The sequence below is a fragment of the Nansenia antarctica genome (genome assembly GCF_963989245.1).
Source record: "Nansenia antarctica genome assembly, chromosome: 7".
Lineage (NCBI taxonomy): Eukaryota > Metazoa > Chordata > Actinopteri > Argentiniformes > Microstomatidae > Nansenia > Nansenia antarctica.
In genome coordinates, this window is record NC_137677.1 from 6,281,515 (window position 1) to 6,309,069 (window position 27,555).

General features: G+C 43.3%; 1 protein-coding gene and 1 long non-coding RNA gene across 3 annotated transcripts; one reads left to right on the forward strand and one right to left on the reverse strand.

Annotated features, from left to right (window-relative positions):
* Nucleotides 1-1,060: 1,060 nt before the first annotated feature.
* LOC308161472 (spindlin-1-like) lies at nt 1,061-6,439 on the reverse strand. Its single transcript, XM_080535495.1, has 5 exons — nt 6,378-6,439; nt 5,403-5,444; nt 4,758-5,005; nt 3,823-4,056; nt 1,061-3,009 (listed from the first exon to the last, which is right to left on the reverse strand). Exons 2-5 carry the CDS (start codon nt 5,420-5,422, stop codon nt 2,804-2,806), a joined length of 708 nt encoding a protein of 235 aa, XP_080391621.1. The 5' UTR covers nt 5,423-5,444; nt 6,378-6,439; the 3' UTR covers nt 1,061-2,803.
* An 11,900-nt stretch (nt 6,440-18,339) lies between these two features.
* LOC308161815 lies at nt 18,340-20,526 on the forward strand. Of its 2 annotated transcripts, none has more exons than XR_013937565.1 (3): nt 18,340-18,358; nt 19,189-19,371; nt 19,654-20,526. It is a non-coding gene; the product is annotated as an uncharacterized lncRNA (long non-coding RNA). The 2 variants fall into 2 exon arrangements; XR_013937566.1 differs by having other exon boundaries at nt 19,670-20,526.
* The last annotated feature ends 7,029 nt before the right edge of the window (nt 20,527-27,555 follow it).

Here is a 27,555-nt window from a genome sequence, read left to right on the forward strand (position 1 = left end):
CAACAGCGTACATTACAATACACTACACAAAAAATTACAGATTAAATACCGTATGTGTTATCACTGTTTTATAACTGTGTTATAACTGTGTTACAACTGTTTTCTTTTCTCCATGCGTTTGATTTAGCATCTATGTCTTTGCTGCGATATACCACTCGCTCTTACACAAAAAAAGCATGTTGGGGGGAAAAAAGGCAAAATAGACCACACCAGCAGCATACATTGACTGTATATTTGTAATTTAAAGTGCACCCTACAATATCAACCATGAATGAGACTAATCACTGGTCATGAGTGTTATATTGGGAAAAGTATTCTTATACTGCATTAACTCCAAAAACATTGCACAAATCCTTAAATCCTCTAATATAAACTGATAATAGCAAAGAACTAGGGATGTCCCGATCCCACTTTTTCACTACCGATACCGATACCGATACCTGGGCTTCGGGTATCTGCGATACCGATACCGATCCGATATTTGTATACATTTTTTGACCCCTGAATAATAACAAATACCTCCCCAGTATATAGTCCACACCAACAACAGTTAAATTAAAGACTGCCAGCCTTTATTAAAGCAACAAATGCGACGTGTTGTGGATTGGAACTACGGATCATAAGCTTTCAAATTATGTGTCATACATTAAAATCCGAAAAAATATGAAGTTAGAGTCATTTGAATGTTGTTAGACGTCAGGCACATATAGGGTTAACCTGTTAGTAATGAAACCGGAAGCACACAGCGCTACGAACTATGCGCATTTTAGTCGCATATAGGACTCGCGTGAAGCATTTCTGCGACACGCGTTTCTGTTCACTGTTTTCATTCCCTCATCGCTTATACACATAAGTTTGACTGCGCATGACAGTAGTTCAGCAGTCTCTTAGTAGCACTGGTGCGATTGAATGTATTTCCAAGTCGCACAGAAATATATTCACTCGCAAATGCGACCAAAACAGTCGCACTGTCGAGCCCTGGTCACGAACGTGACCACTGGCTACTACTGTTGTCGTCACTTGACTCAAGTGACTCAAATGACTTGAGTGACACGCCAGATCGCGCACGCGGATCGGAGCCTTTTTTTTTCTGGTGCGCGATCCGCGATCCAGCATTCAGGACCAACATCGCGGCGATATCCGATATCAGTATCGGATCGGGACATCCCTAGAAAGAACTCTTTAAAACGCATGAATTGACACATTTTTCTTAATACTGACCCAATAGTGGCCAAACTACAAGGAATTGTGAAAGGTTAGCATCAAGTATGGCAACATTATAAGCCTGAAGGCACTTTTATGATGCTCAGGGGCTCTTGTTTGTATTTTGACTCCAGATATGAATTTATAGCCTCTGCCTCTAGTTCTACTAGCCTGGGACCGGACATGCTGTTTGCTCCATTTCACTTGGTTCTGGAATGAAGCCGTGGATAGGAACACAGTTGTATCTGGCTCCAGGCCTCTGTTCTACTCACTTCACTGTAGTAATCCCTAACAGCCTGATGGTGGTGGAATGCTGAGCGTGCTTGGTGTTCATTAGACTTGTTTTTGAAGGAGTGCTCTCCTCTGTAAAGCTTCTCACTATAATAGTTTTAAGCAGTTGTCAATTTTCAGATGAGGATACTGCATTGTTCACAACAGAGATGGGGCCGTCAGTACGCCTGCTTAGGCCTGTGATTCAATCAATACTGTGGGTGATGTACTTATTCTTATGCCAGAGACACACGAGTCCTATTAGAGTGCTGTCTGTGGCTTCATTAAGGAATGATTGTCAATGAATGTTACACATTAATAAATAAACACAGCTGCATATACTGTAAACAAATACAGATGTTTGATGTCGATGATTTCAGGGGCACCATCGTAGATGACTGCATTTCACTTTGAAAGCTTTGGAACATTTCACTGAAGGACCTAAACAGTTTGAACTACTCTATGAATTATTCATCTATACTGTACATCATGCTATTCTGTCATTCAAAGACCAAATACAAATGGCTATTAAGGGCAGCTACGTTATAAATGTATCATTCAGCCTGCTTTTAATAAAAGCTAAGTGAGTTTCAGTATGTGGGATACAAACAACAAGTGTTTGGGCCAGTACCATTTCTGATCAGTCAAATGAGGACGCGAATAACAATATCCAATTCAAAAAGTACAAACTGATCATTGAAAATAAACGATTTTCAATCTTTAGATTGAAAAATCTCCTGTGTTGACTGAACTGAAACGGAACTGACCCCCAACCTTGTAAACAATAACATTACATGTCTATAGTTGTGCACTCCTGAACTGTCCTAGATGTGACTCCACCTTGCAGCACAAGAACCAAATCGGGTACCAAAGAAGTGTTTCCCCTTTGCTATTGTTCAGGTGGGGCGCTAATTAGTGCTGAATCAGAGCAACATCCAGGCACCAAAAGTGTCAATTGAAACCAGGTAAAAGCCCAAATATTTCAGGTGGGAGGGGGGGACCGGCCCATCTGTACAATGGTAGAAGAACCACCGCAAAGAAGTGAAGAGGGTTCGAGAGGTCCTTGTCACATGTACAGTCGTTTCCCGCCACCCTCCTCCTTAGTGGCCTAGCATAGCATTGCTCCAGTTCTGCGGTGCTGTGCAGACCACACATACAAGGACAAAGAGATTGCACTTTCTGAATGGTAAAGCATATCTGTTGAACCCTCCAGGGTCTTGACAGAGAGACAGAGAGACAGAGAGACAGAGAGAGAGAGAGAGAGAGAGAGAAACGAGAAGTAAAAACGTCGGAGTAAAGCGATGGAGTGAGTTTTAAAAAGGGGGTCCTTCTAGGTGGTCTTGACCAGGTCGTAGACGTGGATGTGAAAGTCATCATCGTATTTGATGTAGTAGACAGACGGCTTGGCGGGGACTTGGTAGATCACCAGGCCTGTTCTCTTGACACCTTTGTCAGTAACATACTCAACCTGCTTCCCCACTAGGCTCTCTGTCTCCTCGCCCGGCTTCCGGTCGGCTGGGAGCAAGTGCTTGTTTTCTGGAGAGACGGAAGAGAGGATGGATGGAGAGGATGAATAACTTCAGTAGCCACATTAGCCGCATGATTTATCTTCTATCAACACACTTGTATATTCTATTCATATATGGAAACATTCAGCATTTATCAAAATAACAACAGAGGATTAAGTACCAGTCCTCAAAACATTGTATTTGTTAAGAGGTGTTTTGTTGTTATAACAGTGTTATATAAGGCTCAATACACTACGGTCAACACTAACAATGACACTCTGCGCCGACGACACGGAGAATGTAATTAAGTTTACATTTTTGTTGAAAATCAATGACACACTCGCTACTCGAGCCAAAACATTGCAATGCAATGGATTCCGTGAGTAATCCCCACGACTACCTTGTTAACTATAACAGTACTTTACATTGTTAGCACGCTCACAAAACAAGCTGTGTTAGTTGACGAGCGAGTGTGTCCTTGACCTTCAACAACGCACGTGAAATGTATTTACATTCTTCAGAATAAAAGTCTGAACATTAAATTGGCTGAACATTAAAAACGTGTTCCCAGTTCCACTGGCTGCTGTCACAAATGTGTTAACGCTCCCATTCTATCTATAATTTCACCCACATCACTCCCGTGTGACTGCAAGCACCTGTTTTCCCCCCACGTCTCAAATAGAAACAGGTTCTATTTGAGACGCTACGCTCCAGTGGACGTTTCCTAGACACAGATTCAGCCACATCCTGGAACTAGATCACACAATGCAAATCTAGCGGCAGCCAGGCTCGATCAGTGCCCTCACTGAGAATGACTCAGGTGACGATCGCTGTACTGTACCTGCTTCAGGCAAGATCCTCAGGTCCCCGTCAGCGTAGTCGTCCCACAGCTGGTACATGTACAGCACTGGGTCCTTCTCATAGGTGATGTAATACCAGTTAGTCATTATAGGAGCCCTGGAGAGGACCATGCCTCTCCACTCGTTCTTCTCGCCGTCCTCTTTCTCAAAAAGGTGCTCCACCGCTTTGCCCACCAGCTCCTCTGCCCCGTGCGGAACCTTGATCTTGTTGTTGACTGCGGAGACAGACACAGGCGGTAAGGGGGAGACAGACACAGGCGGTAAGGGGGAGACAGACACAGGCGGTAAGGGGGAGACAGACACAGGCGGTAAGGGGGGATGAATTTAAGGCAGAGACACGAGAGAGGCCTTATCACACGCTACAGTCAGGGACGACCCGATCCATACTGTGCAGGCTTGAATATTTCCATTTTCATTTCCCACCCGAGCGCTGTTTCGGCAAATACGGTGGATACGTAACCAGCCCAGTACAGTACAGTACAGTACAGTATGGACTGCACTTATATAGCGCCTTTTATCCAAAGCGCTTTACAACGGCCTCTCATTCACCCATTCACACACACATTCACACACCAATGGCGGCAAGCTACCATGCAAGGCGCCGGCCCGCTCACTGGGAGCAATTTGGGGTTCAGTGTCTTGCCCAAGGACACTTCGACATGTGGCCAGCCAGGGCTCGAACTGCCGATCTGCCAACCTTGCGGTCATTAGACGGCGGCTCTACCTCCTGCGCCACAGCCGCCCCACAGTACAGCCCAGTACAGTACAGTACAGTACAGTACAGTACAGTACAGTACAGCCCCGGCTCCGTCCTACGGTGTAAATTATGTTACAGTGAACTCCTGTATCTTATCAGTCCAAAGTGACTTTCTTGTAAACAAGAAAGGAACCAAAGTCACAACAACACAACACTCACCGACTTTCTCCGTGAGGACCTGTAGGTTGGACACCCTCTCGTCCTTGAACAGCTCGATGCCGTAGACGCAGTCGAAGCCGTCGTACTTGACCATGAAGAGCGAGGGGTTGACGCTGAGACGGTCCAGGACGGTGCCCTTCCATTTGCTCTGGTTGCCCTTCTCCCTCCAGTTGTGCTGGATCCGGACGCCCAGGATACAGTTGGGGTCAGGGGTCACCGTGTCACTTAGCTCCCCACTACTCCGCTTCCTGGGGAAAGTGATGTCACAATAAAAACAGGTTAACGCCGTCGCACATCAGCAATGTTTTACAATGAAGAGAGAGAGTCTTTCTGTACTATCTATACAATCTATACAGGCTTACTGGAGGCCTACATCCAATTACACCCAGAGAATCCTGTGATCGGTTGAGGAATTGATAACACTGAAATGTGATACACTTGGTTCCACCACCAGACCACGAAACGTATAATGCCAACAGGGGGGAGGAGTGGCCGCATGGAACTTGAACCCAATTTCAGGCTGCTGTCATTCACATACCAAGAGCACGAATACAACTGCACTGAGGTACATATCAAATGTGTGTGTGTACGTGCACATGCGATGATGACAGAATCATACATACAAGGGTACATGCTTCCACATACCTGCCCCTCTTCTTGGACATACCTCCAGAAATTCAAATACTGCTGAGGGATTTAAAAGAAGAGGAAAAATGCTCATTTGTTATAAGAGAGAGAGAAATAGGGGGGGGGGGGGAAGAGAGAGAGAGAGAGAGAGAGAGAGAGAGAGAGAGAGAGAGAGAGAGAGAGAGAGAGAGAGAGAGAGAGAGAGAGAGAGAGAGAGAGAGAGAGAGAGAGAGAGGGAGAGAGAGAGAGAGGGAGAGAGACAGAGAGAGACAGCCATTTTTAGAAAGAGAGAACGACACTATGCTGTACACTGAGACTGACAACCCGAGCAGCCAATGGCTTAGCATAACTGAATAACTTCCTGGTTATTTCCTTGTAATGCATTACACATCCAGCCATGGAGGTCACTGGCTGTAATACACATTATATACACATTTATATGCGGTTTTACAGCCAACTATTACATTTCATTATGTATAATAACTGAATATTGAAACCATAGACTTACTGGCAATAATCAGGATCACCCAACAATGTATATAGAGAGAGAGAGAGTCAGACTGTACTACTTCATAGCAATAATGTTCTGGCTTGGTTATTGAACTTCAAGATTACACTACGTCAGCCACCACCGCTGTATCAGACAAACATGTACAGCAATAATTAATTATTATTATTATTACAGCAGCCTATTTGATTCCGTCGCGATGATTGTAACAACTGTAATAACTGTGACGTAAGGTTTGATCGGCCTGCTGTATTGAATCATCAAACAGTTAAGATCAAAGATGTATCATTGTATCATTCCCTGCGCGTTGAGACACAAGACAATACGCGCCACAAGCACTGTTTGATCGTAATAGGTTTATCAATAATTCTTGCCTTAATCAACAACACAAGGTACACAAATCCAAACATTGCTTTTACATGACTCCGCGGCAAAGCCTCTATCACTAGATGGCCTATGTTATTTCCCTACAATTCTCAAATTACCTGTACACGAATTTCATGCCAGAATTAGTCGATTCTTCCTGCAGAGAAGTGCTCACTACCCGCCCATGCAAACCTCGCGAAACCTATGGAAAATGGGAGGATACGTCCGTGGGAGAAAAAACTACAGTCCCCATGAACCTTGCGGTGGTGATGACCGTAGACCGTGAGGTGAACCCGCGCGCAATGAACAGTGGGAATTGGTGTCGTTATGGTGACCTCAAGTTTCATTCACTGAGTGAGTGGGGACAGAACCAGTCATTCCAGAGCAAAGGTAAACCCATAGGCGATTGGCAAATTGAGCGATGTCTATGGGCAGAGATCTGTGCCACTAGAATCTGAATCTGAATTACTGACTTTGAATTTGAATTACTGACTTTGAATTTGAATTACTGACTTTGAATTTGAATTGCTCAATTTGAATTAAAAAAAAAGACTTTGAATCACATAATTTGAATTTGTATTGTTTAACTTGAATAACTGAATTGAATACAAATTCAAATTATGTGATTCAAAGTATTTTTTTTAATTCAAATTGAGCAATTCAAATTCAAAGTCAGTAATTCAGATTCAGATTCTAGTGGCACAGATCTCTGCCCATATTTATCCACACCATGAATGTTGCTAGCTACTGAAACATCTTCACAGATTCACACCTGAGCGTTTCACGTGCAGTGTTGTTGTTATTATGGAGGACCAAGTCTGACAAAATTAACAATAAATACATAGACACATAAATGAATGTATGAACAAATACACATACAAATACACACAGTATACCGCAATACATTTCTATATGTATTTATTCTTTTCCACATTTATTCTTTCTTTTCCACATTCATTCTTTCTTTTCCACATTGTTTTCCACATTCATTCTTTCTTTTCCACATTGTTTTCCACATTGTTTTCCACATTCATTCTTTCTTTTCCACATTCAAGCTTTCATTCTTTCCCCGATTATCAGTAATGTATGCAAATATAGGGGCGTGTCTTGCATGTTGTCCTCGCCCCACGCATTTTCATTGGTTGATACCGCGCGTGACGTGGTAAAAGCGACAAAGTTGACATGTTTTCATTGTTAACATACTGTGTTCAAAACGGTGAAGAACACGTTCAAAACAAAATGATTTGGTGCATTGTTGCAGTAATCATATTCCTATCATATATGACAGAAAGCTCACAATAAACAGTTTTTTTGCACAGTGTTTGAGTGACTGTTATTTTGCACTCTATTGACACGCTTCAGTTCCAGCACCTCAGAAAAGTCTGATAATGGATGAGCGGTGGTATTTTCACTATTTGCAGTAATCATATTGACATGTCTAGAAAATATTAGCAGAATATATACAATGAAATGAAATAGACTAGATGCATTGCCTGGGAAGACATTAGATGTGACCATTTCTTAATGTTCTTGCTCTGTACAGAAAGTATGCAGCAACTTCAAAAAGTACATTTGAGGTACACACACTGTCACATTCTGTGCTTCATGGGTTGTGTAGACAGGCATACCCATGCACATACAATTGTAGCCAGTGTTATTTCAGATTATTTGAGATTTTTCAGACATAATACTGTATTTCGACAGTGACAGTGAAAACAGTGTACATTCCGTCCGTGTTTTGTGATTCAGCATTTGCAGACATTTTTAAGAGATGTATTTCATAGCTATTGGCGAAAACAATCTTAGTTTGGTTCTTTCATTTCTATTCTTGTTCATCACCTGTATTTTCTTTACAGCTTTGATTATACAGTTTTTCTCAATTGCTAAAACACATTTCACAAAACTTCCCTCCATTTTCCCAAAACTCTAAACACAACACACTTTTCTAAAGCTACATAAGCAAAACCACACCTTCTCTCTTCAAAACTCAAACTTTCACACCAAAACAGCTGCTCAAAGCCTGCAAAAATGTAAACACTATATGCATCATTACAGACTACAACAAAACAACTGAAAACACAATGTTCAGTGTGTGAGAATGTTCTTTTTTTTCACAACTGCCAAAGCACATTTTTAGAAACCTTACAGTATCTGTTCTCAGAATATATCACTGTAGAGTATTGGGCATTCATAGATGTGTGTGTGTTTCATATGAACAATATGTAAATCTACAGAAAATACAGTATGTATGTTACGGTACATGTGGGAATATGGTACATGTGGGAAAACTAGGGTTAGGGTTAGGTGCTAGGGTGACTTGGTACATGCTGGCATGTCTAACCCTAACCCTACCCCTAATCCTAACCCTAGCACCCTAGCACCTAACCCTAACCCTAGTTTCCCCACATGTACTGTATTCCCACATGTACCGTAACATGTACACTACTGTACTGTATCACAACTCAATGCAAACACTACAGAGGATCCATTACACACAACAATACTCACTGAAAACAATGTTCAGGGTGTGATGTTTTTTTTTAAACAAGTGTCTTAAATGTTGAGTCATTATGTTTAATGAATGAAGCTAGGTGTGTTCATTGTGTTCAAATTTTGCTGACTGTGGCAAGCATTTTGCATCACATGAGCTTTAATTTGAGAATTTGAGCAGAGTTTTTTGCAACTTGTGTTTTAGCAAGACAAAATGTGTTTAGACTTATGAGAAAAGGAGGATTGTGTTTTGTGAATTGTGTCTTCATGTGAAATGTGTTTATGGTTTTGGCAAATGGGAGCTAGTTTTATTAAATGTGTTTAGAGAACTGGTCATTTGGTTTAGAGAATTGGCTTTTGTGTATTAGCAATTGGGAAAAACTGTAATTAGATCAATGTGAAAGTCAATTGAGAATATAAGTTCAAAATAAATGTAATAAGGACGCTTAGTAACTAGCTAGATAAACATTACCACTAACTCTAAACTAGCTTGCTAGCTAAAGTTACCTGAGGTAACTTACCTCTAAATATGGATCTGACTGGGGCTAAGTTAATTTATTTGAGGGGGTAAACACACACTTTGTTTGTTTTTTTGCTTTGAACAAATTACTTACCAACAAGGCATCTGCCTATGGTCCTAGCGGTCACCAGCAACTAGACTCACTGAACATGTAACTACAGAGATGTGTGAAACCTGGACAAAACCTTCCAAAAGGGTTTAGGCAAGGCAAGTTTATTTGTATAGCACATTTCATACGACAAGGGCAATTCAAAGTGCATTATATGCACACATTATATAAAGACAATAGCCTACAGTAAGAGGAGTAAGTAAGATTTGTATGTATTGTATGTGTTATTATCCATATTCTAAAGGCTTGCTTAGATTAGTTTTAGATTAGTTTTTACTGATTAGATTTCTATTCTGGAAAAGTCTGTATATTTTACAGATTACAATACAAATTATATATAATGCATAACCCTAACCCTAACCCTAACCCCATGGATGGGTACATTTATTGTTTTCAGAATTTTTAAGTTTAAATATACAAATTATACATTATCTACTTAAAATAGGCATTTTCCCAGACTTTTCTAGGGATGTATAGGAATAAAAAAATCACATCTAGAATTTGCCCACCCAGATGGTAATGAAATGTTCAGGTAATCTTGGCTGAGTGCTTTACCACGTCACGCGCAGTATCAACCAATGAAAATGCGTAGAGTGCGTCCAAGATACGCCCCTATATTTGCATACACATCTGACAATGACAAAGACAAACTATTCTATGTGAATAGCTAGGTGAAAACAACATTGTCTTTCGCTTTATCAGTAATGTATGCTTTATCAGTAATGTATGCAGCATGTTGTCCACGCCCCTGCGCATTTTCATTGGTTGATACTGCGCGAGACGTGATGAAGCCCTCAGCTCTCGCCTCAGATTTTAAATCCTCAATTTTGGCCGCCATTGGCTAAAATCTGTAATTTGGCTCTACAAGTGTTATGTCATTTTATGAAGTTTTTAATATGTTTTCAGGCGAGAAAGTAACCATATATTCACAAAATGTGTCCAGTTTATCAAAATAACCTGTTTATATATCTGATCTGACGTTTTTTCCCCCACTTCTGTGGGAAACTTCGCTAGCAACACGAGTAGAGCTTTGCATCTGCATCGCACGTTGAAGTACGTCAAGTCCATCCCACCATGTTGCGCCAGAACGGTGGGTCACGGTCCGCGGTGTGCACCAGGGGCGGATTTAGGATCGTAGGAGATCCGGGGCTTAGCCCAGAGGGAGAATGTAATGTGCGCGCGGAGCGCGCCGGAAAATTTTGCCTTCAACCTTCAACTTACCACCACCTTAAAGCGGACAAAAGGCACTGGAGAACACATATACATTCACACCCTTTAATGAAGCAAACTAATTGTGGTGGTTCTGGGCACAGAGGGAGGTCAGCACACGTAGCTCCCCCTGTCAGTCAGTCACCATCATTTATATTTGTATAGAATTACATAATTGATGGGCTGAGGCTAGTTATGTTACAGTATGTATATCAGGGCAGACTCTGTGCTCACCACTTATATTGTATTTAGAGTCTTGTCCTGTGTTATATGACGATATATTACATGTATTGTTGGCCTGTGTATAGTACTGTGAAATCAAATCCCCCCTGGGACATTAAACAAACTTAGTTAGTTAGCGTTACATCTTAGGATAGATTTGAGTCATGTTCTGTATACATACATACTACCATAAGGGCATACTTAATGTGGTTACTCCATGTTTACTAGCTGTAACATTAACGTTACATCATTCTTTTTCACGTGTTACTCAGTCAACCAGAGTGCAGATATCAAAGACTATCAGCCTGTTATTCACTTTATTTGAAGTATTATCCTTTGTTTGATTTCTTACCATGTACCGTAACAGTACCTTGCTATGTTTCATTTTCATTATAACATAACGTTATGTTATGATAGCCAGCTAGCATCAGCAAACCGGAAAAGTAGTGTCAGTGAGTCAGTCACCTTTCTAATAAGATTCACAAACCTGAAACATCATCTATGTCATCACTGCTGGTGATGTCATTCTTGCTGCTGATACTGCTGCTGCAACAGTTCTTGGCGCTTGTTTTGTTGAAAACAACTTTGGGATATCCATCCTTACAATTTTGCAAGTCAGGCACTGATTGAGATCACTTCTTCTTCAGGGCAGGGCAGGCTACGCAGTACGCAGGCTAATGTCGCGCAGCTGCTGCCTCTCTGTTGGACTCCGGTACTGCACGTTACTCAAGATTTTTTTTTTTTTCAAAATGGTTTTTAAGTAAAACATTCGGGGCTTTTCAGAAAACATCCGGGGCTTGAGCCCCAGTAGCCACCCCCTAGCGCCGCCCCTGGTGTGCACGGAGCGTTATTGAGTCAACTGGTATTGTGGTTATCACCAAGTTCTCCCATACAGTGCTGATGGACTAGTATAGACCATTGCCGACATGTGTGAAAGGGGACAACACGGGAATAGCTTGGGATGTCATAGACATAGTTTGGGATTCCATGGTGGTGACGCCCCAAATCCAAGATGGCAGCATGCCTATTGTCTCTGTACAATGTTTGTTAGTAATTAATAGTTTTTAGTGGATTTTAGAACTTTTAGCACCCCTTTATAGTAACTACGAGTTTTTATTTGGTGTAGTAATAGTTTTTTACATTTTAAAACGGGAAGAAGCTTATTCCCGACGAGAAACTACGCGATCACAGACATGAGCGGTCCTGTCTCTCAACGCGCCTCCTGCTGCAACAATGCAACAACAAGGATTATTCCACACTTTCTCCTGTTCCTTCTATGGATTACGGATTTATACATTAAATCACCACAGAACTTACATCTTATGGAGAAGGAGACAAACTTTATTGGAAAAAATGAGACCCATAGCGACTTTTATCTCCACACCACAATGAAGTATATAAACTTCGGAACGGCAGCAATTCACACAACATTGACTGCTGACATGACGCGGAAGAACAAGCCCCCGGCAGGTAGAATGGACCGAAGGACCATGATCTGGCTCTATCTACTTCTCTCGGGAGACATTCAGCTGAATCCCGGACCAGTCTCAACCAGGCAGGCTACACTTTTTTGCCGTTCCCAGGCAAATGGTACTAGCGAAGCCATTGACGGCATTGTCGACAAACCGGTCAAACCAGTCCAACCGGCATCTGCAGCGGACTTCCTGGATTCAGACGAGGCTAACAAAACAATGGGTAGCTATGCTAATAACATTACCCCCCCACCTAACTTCCACCAGCTATCAAGGGAACACAGAGGCCTCCCACCCCCGGCAACGACCCCCCCCCTCCCCCCTCCCTCCCCCACCCGACGACGACCCCCCCCCGCCCCTTCTCCACCCGGAGACTCTCTAACGAAACCACCTAACTTCCACCAGCTATCAAGTGAACACAGAGGCCTCCCACCCCCGGCAACGAAATGAAGCATCCGTTTTCAAATCCTTCACTAGGTTTTCTGAATTGCACGGTCTCCGTCAACAAATTACCAAACCCACTAGGGTGTGTATTTCTACTCAAACCACCATAGATCTCATTCTAACATCGGATGAGTCCAAAATCTCCAAGAGTGGGGTTATTGTATGTGGGCTAAGTGATCATTACATGATCTTTTGCACTCGTAAAAAACATAAACCCAAGGCTGGCGGTCATAAAACTGTAACCACTAGATCCCTTAAATCCTATTCTAGTGAGGCCTTAAACCATAAACTGGAGAAACAAGACTGGTTAGATGAACTAAAATGCACACAGGTTGAAGAGGCATGGCTAGGTTTCAAAACCAAATTCCTAAATATTATTGACAGTATAGCCCCCATGGGAACCACCAGGGTTAAAGCCCGATCGGAACCATGGATGAATTCGGACATTCTAAATGCTATGAAAGTCAGAGACCTAAAATGCTCTGAAGTTCAAAAATGCAAATCAAAATTAGTGAAACACTTAAACGAAGATCACAAAACCCACTTTGAGAAAATTAAAAAACAATGCAACAAACTATGCAATCAGGTAATTACCATGACCAAATCTGCTAAGAAAGAATACCTCGATAACAAAATCGAAGAAAACTTAAACAAACCACGTGACCTGTGGAAGCTACTTAATAGCCAACTAGGTTGCAGTCAAAAACTCAAAACCAGGTCTACAAACATCAGCATAAAATCTGGAGATTCTCTCCTTACAGACAAGCTGGATGTGGCTAAGTGCTTAAACACTTTCTTTACAACCATAGCCACTAAATTAGTTAACAATCTACCACCCCACTCAGGGCGTTATGGTGTAGAGCACATCCGTGCGTTCTACAATAAACTGGGTGTACGCAAAGATGATTTTAAACTCTCCATGGTGTCAAACGATGAGGTGTTTAAAAAGCTGGGCGCTCTACACTCAGAAAAGGCCACGGGCCATGACAATATTCCAGCCAGATTTCTAAAAGACTCAGCTGCCTCCATTACCCCAATCATCACCCACATAATAAACCTCTCCATCAAACAGGGACACGTCCCCCTTGACTTTAAAATAGCAAGGGTAACCCCACTGTATAAAAAAGGAAGCAAATTAGACCCAGGCAACTACCGACCTGTTTCTATTCTTAATTCCATCTCGAAACTTATGGAAAAAATAGTTTATGAACAGGTTGATAGGTACCTTACCGAAAAAAATCTGATGTATGAATTTCAATCAGGATTCAGAACATCCCATTCCACTGACACATGCCTTCTCTATTTGAACGACCACATCAACCATGAGGTGGACTCGGGCAAGTACTGCGGCATGGTCATGCTGGACCTCCAGAAGGCCTTCGACACAGTAGATCACCACATATTGTTAGATAAACTGAAAGCAATTGGGTTCGATAGAACATCGGTGGGCTGGATGCAATCCTACTTAGAGGGGAGGGAACAGGTGGTTAGTGTGAACGGAACACTGTCCCCCCCCCTCCCAGTGACCTGCGGCGTTCCACAAGGAAGCATATTGGGACCTTTACTGTTCCTAATATATGTGAATGACATGTCATCAGCATGTGATTGCAATTTGTTCCTGTTCGCGGATGACTCGGCTCTGCTGGTCTCTGACAGGGACATATTGCAGGTGGAAAAAGCGCTAAGCACTGAACTGAGTAGAATCTGCATCTGGCTAGCTGACAATAAACTATCAATACACCTAGGTAAAACTGAAACCATCCTATACGGATCCCCATCTAAACTCAGAAAGGCTGAAAATTTTAAAATAAAAGTGGGTAACATTAATATCACAAGAAAAGAGGATATTACATACCTGGGCTCCATCTTAGAGGCAAATCTTTCCGGAGATAAAATGGCAGCAAAAGTAATCAAAAAAGTGAACCATAGAACTAGATTCTTGTACAGGATATCCTCACTTGTCAGTAAAAACACACTGAGGACCCTATCAGGAGCTCTCATTCAATGTCACTTCGACTATGCCGTAACATCATGGTACTATAGAACCACAAAGGCCCATAAAACAAGACTCCAGACAGCCCAAAATAAACTGGTTAGGCTTCTGCTAGGCCTCAACCCTAGGACACATCTAACCGCTGCTCATTTTTTGAGCCTTGATTGGCTACGAGTAGTTGACAGAGTGCAGCAGCTTGCACTGGGCCTGGTCTTCAAGATACGCTACACCACAAAGACACCCAAGTACCTGTCAACATACTTCCAAAAAGTGAACAACGTCCACACATACAACACCAGAGGAAGCTCCACGAACCACGTTCAACCGCGTTGCACCACAAACAAGGGGTTAAACTCGTTTGCAAACTATGCAGTAAAAATGTGGAACGCCCTTCCTATAATCTTAAAGGAGTGCAAAACACTGCCCACCTTCAAAACCACTCTCAAAAAACATTTACAGGAGGCTGCAATCCGTAACTGGACCCTCTAAATCAAAAATCAGATTAAAAGACCCGAACTACCCACTGTACATACTTTGTGTTTTGTCCCCCGCCCCCACCTGTGGTGTATGTCCCCACCTGTCCTACCCGCTGTACATACCTGATGTTTTGTTGTATTGTATATCTAGTATTGCTCTTCCCATGATGGATGTATTTTTATCTTGTAGATAGTAATAGTTATTTGTCTGTATTATCTTGTAGATAGTACTAGTTTTTTTTTTCTTTTCCTGTCTGTCTTACATGGAACGATGAATTGAAAATCAAGGACCCCAATTGAAATAAGCCAGTGGCTTTCTTGGGTTTTTATCCTTTTAGTTGACCTTGTATGTAATATGTACTTTCATGTACCTACTTCTGCAAATCTTCTAATAAAGTTTTCAACCAATCAACAATGGAAATTATAGGGAGAAAGACGCTGTGAGAGAACGGGGCTATAGACTCTCTACCCGTCTGTGGTAATAACAGTGTCGCTGCTTTCATACGTCACGCGTGGTATCAACCAATGAAAATGCGTAGGGGCGTGGACAACATGCAAGATACGCCCCCATATATTTGCATACATTACTGATAAAGTGGAAAAGAAAGAATGAATGTGGAAAAGAAAGAATGAATGTGGAAAAGAAAGAATGAAAGAATGAATGTGGAAAAGAAAGAATGAATGTGGAAAAGAAAGAATGAATGTGGAAAAAAAAGAATAAATGTGGAAAACAATGTGGAAAAGAAAGAATGAATGTGGAAAAGAAAGAATAAATGTGGAAAAGAATAAATACATATAGAAATGTATTGCGGTATACTGTGTGTATTTGTATGTGTATTTGTTCATACATTCATTTATGTGTCTATATATTTTATTGTTAATTTTGGCGGACTTGGTCCTCCATAATTTCCAGCCCAACCAGTCTAAAAGCTGCCAAATTCACCCGTCCAGAGTGACCAAAAGTAGCCCAATCTGGCAACACTGGTGGAGCGGGACATCGGTTCCTCAATAAACAAGCCATGAGTAACGTTCATGTTAAAACCTTGTCCATGATTCTCGTTCATTCAGGTGGGTTAAACAAACTGTATAAACGCCATAATACTGTTGGTTCAAATGTAATATATTAATGAACAAGTTCATGTCATGTTCTGTCAAACATGTTCTAATGTTATTTTAGTGAAAAAACGGACCTAACGTCACCGAACATTAAAGATTACAACAGCTAGTTTACGTATGTCAACAATGTCTCTATTTCTCAATAATTTCAGTAATAATTGTACCAAATTGGGGCCAGTAAAACTAACTTGTGTGTAAGTTATATGTGTGTGCAAGCATGTTTTGATATTGTCAATCGTCTCACTTTTAGTAGGTGAGCTGTAACAAAAATATGCCAGGGAAAAAAAGGAAAATGGACATAAAGACCTTTTTGGGTCAAAGGGCAGCAGAGACAAGTACAGGGACACAGGTGAGGTCTCACAATACTAGTGTTTTAACAGTGCAGTTAATTTAGAATTGAGAATAGCTAAATCTGTAATGTTTTGTTTCTAAGGAGATTGAACCAGTCTGCCTGCTAGGAAAGATGTAGATTACCACCTACACACTGTAGTTGTCTCCTTTATTCATTACCTTAATGTAAGTCAATTGTATAGAAACAACTCACCAACATTTACTATTGCACAACTGATTTGGCAAAAAAAATCCACCAGGTTGTGCATTAGAGCAGCAAGAACATCAGTGTGTGCCATACAGGTTGTGGAAGGGGAAATGCCACTGAAACCAGTTTGATAGAGAGTGTGGTAACCCCCTTGGAGTTAAGTAGCATGTTTGATTTCTGTGGCATTTTCTACTCATTTATTCATTTTATTTAGCAGACGCCTCTATCCAAAGTGACTGTTGGATTTAAGGTGTTTGTAAAATGTCTTTTTGACTCTGCGTCGTGTTCAGTACCAACAAGTGAAAGGAAATTGCTGCAACCATGAAAAGACAAATATAGTTTTTATTTATAGCTCATTTACGTGTTGTTTGTATTGCTTTTATTTGTTCTTCTTCGATGGAATTCTTGAGCAACAACTCACCGGACAGGCTATCATCTTTTTGGCTTGCTCTCGAGGAACTGGATACAGGCTGCGAAGGCTGGGCGCCCCCCCATCCTATCCATCAATCTATCCATCAGTCATCGTAAGAATGTGTATGTGTGTGTGTGTGTGTGTGTGTGTGTGTGTGTGCGTGTGTGTGTGTGTGTGTGTGTGTGTGTGCGTGCGTGTGTGTGTGTGTGTGTGTGTGTGTGTGTGTGTGTGTGTGTGTGTGTGTGTGTGTGTGTGTGTGTGGGTGGGTGGGTGTGTGTGGGTGTGTGACAAACCTGCTGCATTTCTACTCTGCCAGGGCACAGTCTGGTCATTAGCGATCGGTGTGATCAGACCATTTCGATTAGATTCAAGACTATTTCACACATCACAACAGACAACATCAACATGAAGTGTCTCATCCTTCTCATGATTGGGATCAAATCTTCAAGCTTCCTTACCCCCCCACACCGGCGTGTGCAAAGGTAAGAGGATTGGGATGATAACAGCTAGCTTATGAGCTGACATTGAGGTATTGCCCCGACATATTGTGAGTGGAATTTGGGTTTTGAGTAACAGTTATGAAAGGGGTTGATTATGTTAGCGGATCCAGCTTGCTCTGATAGGTTGGATTCTTTTCTTTATCAAAATGAGTGTGCAAATTGTCTCTTTTCATTGACATTTCATTTGAACGCCTCATGACAGTTAGCTTAGAAACATTGATACATAATTTGGTAACCCTTGAATTAGTGAGCAAGTTCATCAGATCTATTGTTATTGATTTATACAAGGCTTCAGGTGATAAATGGCTCACAAATGTTGAACAAAGTTAACGTTTAGAGGCAGACCTTGGAATAAAGCATTTCTCTTGCCCTCTTTTTCCTCTCTCCCTTCATCGTATTCCCCTAAACTCATCCTGTCTGTGTTCTCTGTCTACTAGAGTTACCAGGGCTGACGATGGATGCCTGGGAAGACCCCCTGTGTCCCTGGAAGTGGGGCTGCAGCATCAGGACGGGTGTGTGTGACTGCTACAACGTACAGACCTGCTACAATAGCCACCACGGTTACGATGATCCAGAAGAATGCCAAAAAGAAGTGGAAGGTGAGTGCTGTATATACAGACATGTGAAATACCTCCCTGGTTTGGCTATTTCTTTTCTATAGTCAGTTTCACTATGTTTCAATTTAAACTTTCGTGGGAATTTTTTGGGGATTTGTTAATCAAGGGCATTGTATGAGGAATCAGAAAATATATGTTTCCATTTGCACAGATGTCTGAAAGGCGGCCATCTTGGCATTTAAAAAATGGCCGCCATAATACACACGCTTTGTAATATCTTGGCTTCTAAATAAGCTAGAACATTGATTTTAACTGCTAAACCTACATTTTCAGGGTCAAGGAATCCAATGGTTGTAGTTATAAAGCTTTTATTTTAATTTTTTATATCATCACATAAAAATGTGTAACTTATACTTTAAGAAATTGTAGTTTTTCTATTACTTCCATACTTGAGTCCACGGACCACAGTATGATCATGACAACCTTCTGCATTAGAAAGTCTCGATGTTATGATTTAAACTTTTGTTGGCTTTTTGGGGGGATTTGCTAATCTATACATTTTTGGATGTTATGGCAACAGCGGCAGGTAAATCTTTAGCCTAATGGCATATTTAATGATCTTCTTGTCTGAGCCAGGACATGCAGTGATTCCTCATACAATGCCCTTTCCAAAAATGTATAGATTAACAAATCCCCAAAAAATTCCCACGAAATTATATAACAAACCTGACTACTATTGCTTTATACATAAAAAGCAATAGAAACGAAATATATATTAATCATCATGTCTCCATTCAAGAAACTGGACTGGACTGAGGTTTGTAGTATGATTCAATGCTGAACTTTATTCAATTAACTTCCTCCCCTCATAGTCCGGATGTACGGATATTATGAGCCGTTGGACGAGAACCCGAGTGAACCCGAGCCTGTACCCGAGCCTGTACCCAAGCCCTATATGAGTTGGGGCTGTGATTTGCAGGGAGACCAGTGTGTGTGTTCAATGAAGGATATCCGTATACGACGACTCTCTCCAGACCAGTGTGAAGACCTGCGGGGTGAGTTAGAGTTAGAGTTTCACTGAACAACATTACAACCGTAGTGATAGCGATATCCCAACTCTATTTGATCGAGCATCTTCAACTTTTCAAAAACAGCAGAGGACAAATTACTGAGATTTAGGCGATTTGAGGCTAAATGGCTATGGATTCTTATCTCATATTATCTTTCTCCCCTGTGTGTGTGTGTGTGTGTGTGTGTGTGTGTGTATGTGGTCTGTGTGTGTGTGTGTGTGTGTGTGTGTGTGTGTGTGTGTGTGTGTGCACGTGCGTGTCTGTCAGAGAAAGCTCACTGCAGTAATGTCCACTGCCCTGAGATCCCAGCTCCACCTTGCCCTGCTGATTCCTTCTTGACTGAGCCCTTCACTCCTCCTGATCAATGCTGCCCACAAATAACTGCTATTTGCACATGCAATTTTGAGAATTGCCCCAAAGCACCCACAACCTGCCCTCCTGGGTCCCACGTCAGGCGTGTGAAGAGTGCAGAAGGCCGTCCAGGAGATTGTTGCCACATGTACCGGTGTGTGTAGGTTAGACACTTGTCTGGGAAACCAAGAGAGAAGAGGTGGGAAGAGGCAAAGGGATCAAATGTGTTTCACTAGGGACTGCATGTACATTACATTTCACATGTATTCATAGAGCTAACCCACATTATTCTTTACAAATGCCATTATTCAAGAGGAACATTATCTTGATGATTTTAAATATGATTGTCAAACGTGTAAGTCGTTAATTTCAGGAAATGTGTAATAACAAAATAAAATACTGAATTACAGAACTGATGTCTAGCGGTAAGATATGTGTACTGATTCTAGTAGTAAATCTTTCTATGATCAGGAGGACATTCGATTTTGGACATTCGACATGTCGATTTCGCATCCACAATCAAATATGATCTAGGATCCCAACCGTTGTATGTGTCACGATGTGAATAAAACCACACATGTATGTATCTCACTGCATAATAAAGAAAATGTGCCATGATGACATGATGATTAAGTAGAACGTATGTCAGTAGCAGTGCGGAGCTAGTGGATCTAGTCCAGGGGTGGCCAACCCGTCTGTGTGCGGCTCTTTGCCTGTCTGTGTGTGGCTCTTTGCCTGTCTGTGTGCGGCTCTTTAATCCATTAATTAATAAAAGTGCGTGGCTCACTCTCTGTGTCTCGATAGACCTTGTTTTGGTATGGCAATCTATGGCACTCGCCATACCTGGATTCAAAAATAATAATAAAAATAAATCCCCAGAAAATGTAATCTGAGTCACGTTGTGTCATGTTGGTGATTTTATCCACTTCACACAACGGTAACTCAACATCCTCCCGGCTCCATCTCACCCCACCAGCCAAGCGCTGTAGTGGAGCGCAGGGTTGCCAGACAGGATTTGACCATTTCCAGCCCAACCAGTCTAAAAGCTGCCGAATCCACCCGTCCAAGTGTGACCAAAAGTAGCCCAATCTGGCAACACTGGTGGAGCGACATCGGTTCCTCAATAAACAAGCCACAAGTAACGTTCATGTTAAAACCTAGTCCATGATTCTCGTTCATTCAGGTGGGTTAAACAAACTGTATATGAATGAATGAATGAATGGACTTTATTGTCATTGCTACAGTACAGGTACCAAACAACGAAATTTAGGAGGGGTGGCTCCCCTGGTGTTAGGAAAGGGAAAAAAAAAAACTTTAAAAAAAAAAATCACAAGAAGGGAAGGAGCTGGTTTACATAAATAAAGGCTATGTTGTAGGAGTGACGGCAATAACAGGACGATGTAGTCGGTTTGCCGGTAGAAAAACAATCATGTGCTTTATTCTCACTCTCTGCATGCGTACTGACAACAACAACATTCATTCATTTCCGTCCCACTTATATCCCGTCATATCACCCGCTAAGCAGCCTGGGTGATGGAGTAAACACAAACATATCAACAGTGCTTTGTACAAGGCTGGAACGCCGTGAATTACGAATACTCTGCTCGCTAACGAGCGGTCACTACACACGTCCCCCCAGAATTCACAAGAACCGGCCCCAAAAAACGGTCAGGGACTCTGATAACTCGCCCAAAGCGACTCTGGCGCCCTTGAGCAGGCACAGGAGACCGAGGCAGGGGAAAAACAACAGGCGGACGTTTGGCCGGCCTCGGACGGCAGGGCAGGGGGTCTGCAGGAGCTAGGGTCGGGACTGTTTTAACAGGGGGGCGACCGCGGCGAGGCGGGTGGGCCACCTCGATGGGACGGTCCAAGTCCAGATGAGCTGGCTTAAGGCGATCCACCGAGATGCGTTCCTTACTACCCCCCATGTCGATAATAAAGGATTTGTCGCCTGTCTCCACGACCCGGTAGGGACCATCATAGGGCGGTTGCAGAGGGGCTCGATGGGCGTCTTGGCGGATAAAGACATACCCCGCTGCCTTAAGATCAGGCGGGACACGTACCTTAGGAACGCTGTGGCATGAGGTAGGGATCGGCCGGAAGGACTTGGCCTTGTCCAGCAGCGCACTTCGCTGTTCTGGTGCTGACCACCCGTTGGCCAGAGGCCGTCCCACTGACGGAGACTACCACAGCTGAGGTGGCCCGCGCATTCATCGGCACCTGGGTCTCCCGGTTTGGGGTCCCCTCAGACCTGTCCTCTGATCGGGGGGCCCAGTTCACTTCTGGCTTATGGACTTCCATTACTCAGCAGCTGGGTGTCTCCCTCCACCGCACTACGGCTTACCACCCACAGGCCAATGGCCTGTGTGAACGTTTTCACCGGTCCATGAAGGCTGCCCTTAAAGCCGATCTCTGGTAATGTGGATGATTAAATCCAACTGTGAAATGAGAAAAGACAAGGAATACAATAGATTGAATGCACAGAATCAAACATTTATTGACTCATTCAGGTGGGCTTCTGGGTCTTCCTGGAGGTCTTCTTGAAGGGGTTGAGGGCTGATGCCATCCTCCTGAAGACGGCCGCTAGGGACAGGATGCAGCCTTCAGCCTTGGGCTCCTCTGCTTCCTCTGGGGCTGGGCTGTCCTTCTTCTCGCTCTTCTTGGAGCTCTGTGAAAGTATTACAAAAAAAGTAACATGTTTACGTGATAGGCCTATCTATCTATCTATCTATCTATCTATAATTAATGGAATTGGTAAGACACCATAACTCCTAAAAACACTGTGTATGAGAGGAGATTGTGTATATTAGTGTTGTTCCGATACCATTTTTTGATCCCGATAGCGATACCGATACCTGACCGTGCAGTACTTGCCGATACCGAGTACCGATCCGATACCACAGCGTTTGAAAAAACAAAACAAAAAAACATGTTTTTTGAGCCGCATACTCACCTCGATGTAAAATTATTGCTAACACTTAGTCTGGCACTGCTCAAAACCTTTGTAAAACTCGTAAAGTTTTTGTAAAACTTAAGTAAAAAAAATTAAAAAAAATTCTATTTTTTTTTTTTACGTTTTTGTAAAGTACTCGCCGATACCGATACCAGCATTTTTGTGCGTATCGGTGGCCATGCCGATACTAGTATCGGTATCGGAACAACACTACTTTCCATTGTGAGCTAAGTCAAAGGCATGGTCCGCATGCCACGGTTGCTACAGATGGGGTTTGCACATCTCACCTTCTCCATCATTCTGGACTGCACTTCTGGTCAATTCATCTCCTAATTTTAGCACCTCTATTTTGTGAGTGCTCAGCTGACAAGACCTCCCATGAGGTTCTCTACCCCAGTTTTCTGTGTACGTAAGCACATTTTGGTTGGCAGTAGGCACTAGGTGCCAAACTGCTACAGATATACCAGGGTCGTTTGGCAATATTTGAATGAAAAATAACCTGTCTACTACAACTTTAAACTATATTGCCAGTAAATAGAACTTAGCTGTTGATATATCTGGTTTAGCCTGACAAAAGCACGGAATAGCAGAGTATTGGTGCGCTCTACTGTAGCAGTCTTGTAGTGGTACAGTATAGCTACAGTTAGCCTTAGCTAACCTGAGAGATGTGGGACTGTGGTTTTAGCGACAGCATTAGCCTTAGCTAACCTGAGAGATGAGAGGTTAAGTGCTAATGCTCTTATCCGCACACTACGCCCTATATGTTTTAATCTCACTGTGTGAGATCATGTAATATGATCCACTCATAAAGGCTTGGGTCTGGTTAGCCTAGCGACTGTGACTGTTGCATTAGCTAACCTGAGTGATGTGGGACTGTGGCTTCAGCATTAGCTAAACTGAGAGATGTGGGACTGTGGCTTTAGCCTGAGCATTAGCTAACCTGAGAGATGTGAGACTGTGGCTTTAGCATTAGCTAACCTGAGTGATATGGGACTGGGACTTTACCATTAGCATTAGCTAACCTGAGAGATGTGAGACTGTGGCTTTAGCATTAGCAGGGCTCTCAAGTCTCACGCATTGGACGTGAGACAAGGTGTGGCGTGTGAGCGTGTGAACGGGTTGAAATGCGTGTGTCTCACGCCCAATGCGTGAGACTTGAGAGCCCTGCATTAGCTAACCTGAGTGATATGGGACTGGGACTTAAACATTCGCTAACCTGGGTGACATGAGACTGGGGCTTGTCCACGTCTCCGTCGTTCTCGTTCTTGTCGCTCAGCAGGCCCTGCACCTGGTACTCCAACACATAGCTGTCGATGAAGCGCTCCAGCTCCTCGATCTCCTGCCAGCGTGTGATGCGGGCCTCCGAGGACGCCGACGCCACAGACGAGTTCTCCATGGCAACTTGGCAGCCACCGGCGGGGGGGGGGGCAGGGGAGGGAAGGAGGAGAGGGACCTGTGGGGGGTGGGAGATAAACAGTTTGTTAATGGGATCAAATCAAAACACAGCAGGTAGGCACTACACATCACTTCAAGTCAAGGTGCAATGTACAGCATTTCAACAGTTAGAGCTTGGAGATCAACTATCCTCTATCTTCAGTTGTTCCAAGTTCTGACTGAAACCTGCACAACAAACCAAAGTCCCTCTAGCCCCAATGACCTCTGAAAAGTAACAGTGCAGTACCACTACTACGCCACTAGTCACGCCACTACTCGTCAAGGAACTGTTTCCATCCCCAAGTCAGCCTTCATTTCTGTCATACACCCTGCAGCCCCACCAGCCTAGTCCTAGCCGGCACCAACCCCAGTCACAGAAGAGGTGTCTCCCTCTCCCTCCAGGATCTCCGAATGCCATTTACAGCTTGGCTGTAATCCCAGATTCTTTCTTTCTTCTTGTCACTTTCTCTCTCCGTCTCCCTGAACTCTACCTCATCCCTGCTCTCCAATGGTGACGTGCCTGCGCGCTGACATGACCCCTACCTGGTTGACACGGGAGAGGTCTGGCTGCTAAGCTGCTTGAGCACTGGCTACGCAAAGAGGATTTACTACTGAGGCACGCAGAACTGATACGTCGAGGGTTGGTGTGCACTTGCAGGCTATAAGCCTTTGTTATGTTTTGGTGGCTACATGTATAACCTAGACTAGAAAGTGAGCCAAGGCAGCTGATGATATCATAAAGAGAATAGGCTGAAAACGTAATGAGTGATCAATGTGTAATAATAGTAGGCTGCATTTATTGTAGCCATGTAGCCTTATGTAGACACGTATGTTTGATGATGATTCTTCACACAAATTATGAGATGATCCAAGCACCACATACCTTAAAGTCTAATGATTGTTTCTCTACCTTTGACACATTACACCCTATATGTTTTGTCACTGTGTGAGGGTAATAAGATCCACACATACACTGACGCTTGCACCTGGTTAGCCTGGCGCTCTGCGAACAAGGCTAACGGTAAGTTTCTGACCAACAGAAGGCTAGTCTCAGTGTCTTGTCTACCAAACTTTAAAAATTGACTTTTTGGGAATGGGAAGGAATTGACAGTAGACGGAAATGACACGGGCTGACAAGTTGCCTGTCTGGCTGTCTGGTTTAACAGTGAGAAGCGGTGCCAGCAGAGGGCTAATTGCTTGCAGACAGACAGACAATACACTTGGCAGACGGACAAGCATTCCCTCCCCTGACAGAAGCAGGTGGCAGCTACAGAGTCCTATAAAAGGCTGTGGCTTCATTATCTTGTGACAACATCTCATTCCATCATACGACCCCGACTGCAGTACTGTAAAGCCAGTGTTTCCCACAGGATGCTGTGAGACTGTGGCGGGTCGACCACAGTCTCAGCTAAAATATTGTCGATCACGGCCCACCACAGTCTCGCCGACGTATGGGTAACACTGCAAGCAGCAAACAGAGGTCTGATTAGGCGCGTCAACTGCTTGAACGAAGAATTCAGAAGATCCAGAAGAGCAGGTTGCTGACATAGATAGGCCTTGAGGAAGGCAAGCGTTGTCATTAGCAGTTAGCAGAGCAAAAGTATTTAGGTCTCGTCTGATACTGTTAACCTGTTATCAGATAAACCAAGTCAAAGGCATTCCAATCCATTATCACCCAATGTTCAGCCAGGGTGAAAGAGAAGATGATGAGGCTGGAATTGAAAAAAAAATAAAAAAGAGGCAGTGATGAGACAGCTGGTGGTGTGAGGAAGGGTGTGACAGGATAACCAGGTGGTGTGACGGAGGGTGAGACAGGATAGTCCGGTGGTGTGAGGGAAGGTGAGACAGGGTAGTCAGGTGGTGTGAGGGAGGGTGAGACAGGGTAGTCAGGTGGTGTGAGGGAAGGTGAGACAGGGTAGTCAGGTGGTGTGACGGAGGGTGAGACAGGGTAGGTGGTGTGAGGGAGGGTGAGACAGGGTAGTCAGGTGGTGTGACGGAGAGTGAGACAGGGTAGTCAGGTGGTGTGAGGGAGGGTGAGACAGGGTAGTCAGGTGGTGTGAGGGAGGGTGAGACAGGGTAGTCAGGTGGTGTGACGGAGAGTGAGACAGGGTAGTCAGGTGGTGTGAGGGAGGGTGAGACAGGGTAGTCAGGTGGTGTGAGGGAGGGTGAGACAGGGTAGTCAGTAGGGGTGCAACGGTTCTCGGTTTTATATCGGACGGTACGGTTCGCCTTCCACGGTTCAATACACTAGTGAACTGTGCGGGTTTTCGGTTTATCCTGCTTTTCATTCAAAGTCGGAGGTGGAGTTGGTCTGGAACGCAGTTGCTTCTTGCTCAAATGTTTGTTCAGAGTTGAGAACATGGCAACAGTTTGAGGAAGCCCTGGATTGCTACAAATCTGTGTTGTGGGGTTATTAATTCTGGTTTTGGCATTGAATATAGCGATGAGGGATTGAAAACAGTGAAAAGAAACGTATCGTTTATATGTCGTATATGCGCACAATGGGCTACAGCTAAAGTGCATTTTTACTTTCATTGCTATCTTTCCTATACCAGTCGTCAAGCCTAAGGGGCACATTTGTGACTGCAGTTGGTGAAACCGTAAACTAGTGTTGTTCCGATACCATTTTTTGATCCCGATACCGATACCGATACCTGACCATGCAGTACTTGCCGATACCGAGTACCGATCCGATACCACGGCGTTTGAAAAAACAAAACAAAAAAACATGTTTTTTGAGCCGCATACTCACCTCGATGTAAAATTATTGCTAACACTTATTCTGGCACTGCTCAAAACCTTTGTAAAACTCGTAAAGTTTTTGTAAAACTTAAGTAAAAAAAATAAAAAAATAAAAAACAAAATTTACGTTTTTGTCAAGTACTCGCCGATACCGATACCAGCATTTTGGTGCGTATCGGTGGCCATGCCGATACTAGTATCGGTATCGGAACAACACTAGTGTATATAGATGACAGATCTATAAGATCAAACATTGAACGGTCTTAATGTTTACAGAGACTATTAAATGTCAAACTCGGACAGGAATGTATGAAGTATAGTAACATCTGGTTTACCTTGAAGCCGGCCTTGAGCTGGCTGAACTTGGGGAGGAACTTGAGGAACCTGGACCTCTTCTTTCCTTTGGCCTCAGCCTGGACCGCCTCAGCGGTGAGAGGGGTCCTCACCTTCCCTGCCTCAGGTAGCGGCTCCATCAGCTCCGTCCCCTCGCCGTAGGCCTGGACCAGCGGCAGCAGGTCTCGGGAGCGGACCGACTCGTACAGCTCGGCCAGCTTGCCCGTTACCGTGGCACCGGTCTGACGGGCAAACTTATGATCCACATATTTAGCGTAGATGTACTCCTTCCTTGCCGTCCTGCCACAGAAAATAATATAGTTGGTTTCTACACTATTTCGTGTTTAAAATCTCCA

Coding starts and splice junctions, on each gene's coding strand:
- LOC308161472 (XM_080535495.1), bottom strand. CDS start 5,422: ATGTCCAAGAAGAGGGGCAG. Junction 5,006..5,402: donor ATGTCCAAGAAGAGGGGCAG/GTATGTGGAAGC, acceptor CACTTTCCCCAG/GAAGCGGAGTAGTGGGGAGC. Junction 4,057..4,757: donor GGTCCTCACGGAGAAAGTCG/GTGAGTGTTGTG, acceptor CTGTCTCCGCAG/TCAACAACAAGATCAAGGTT.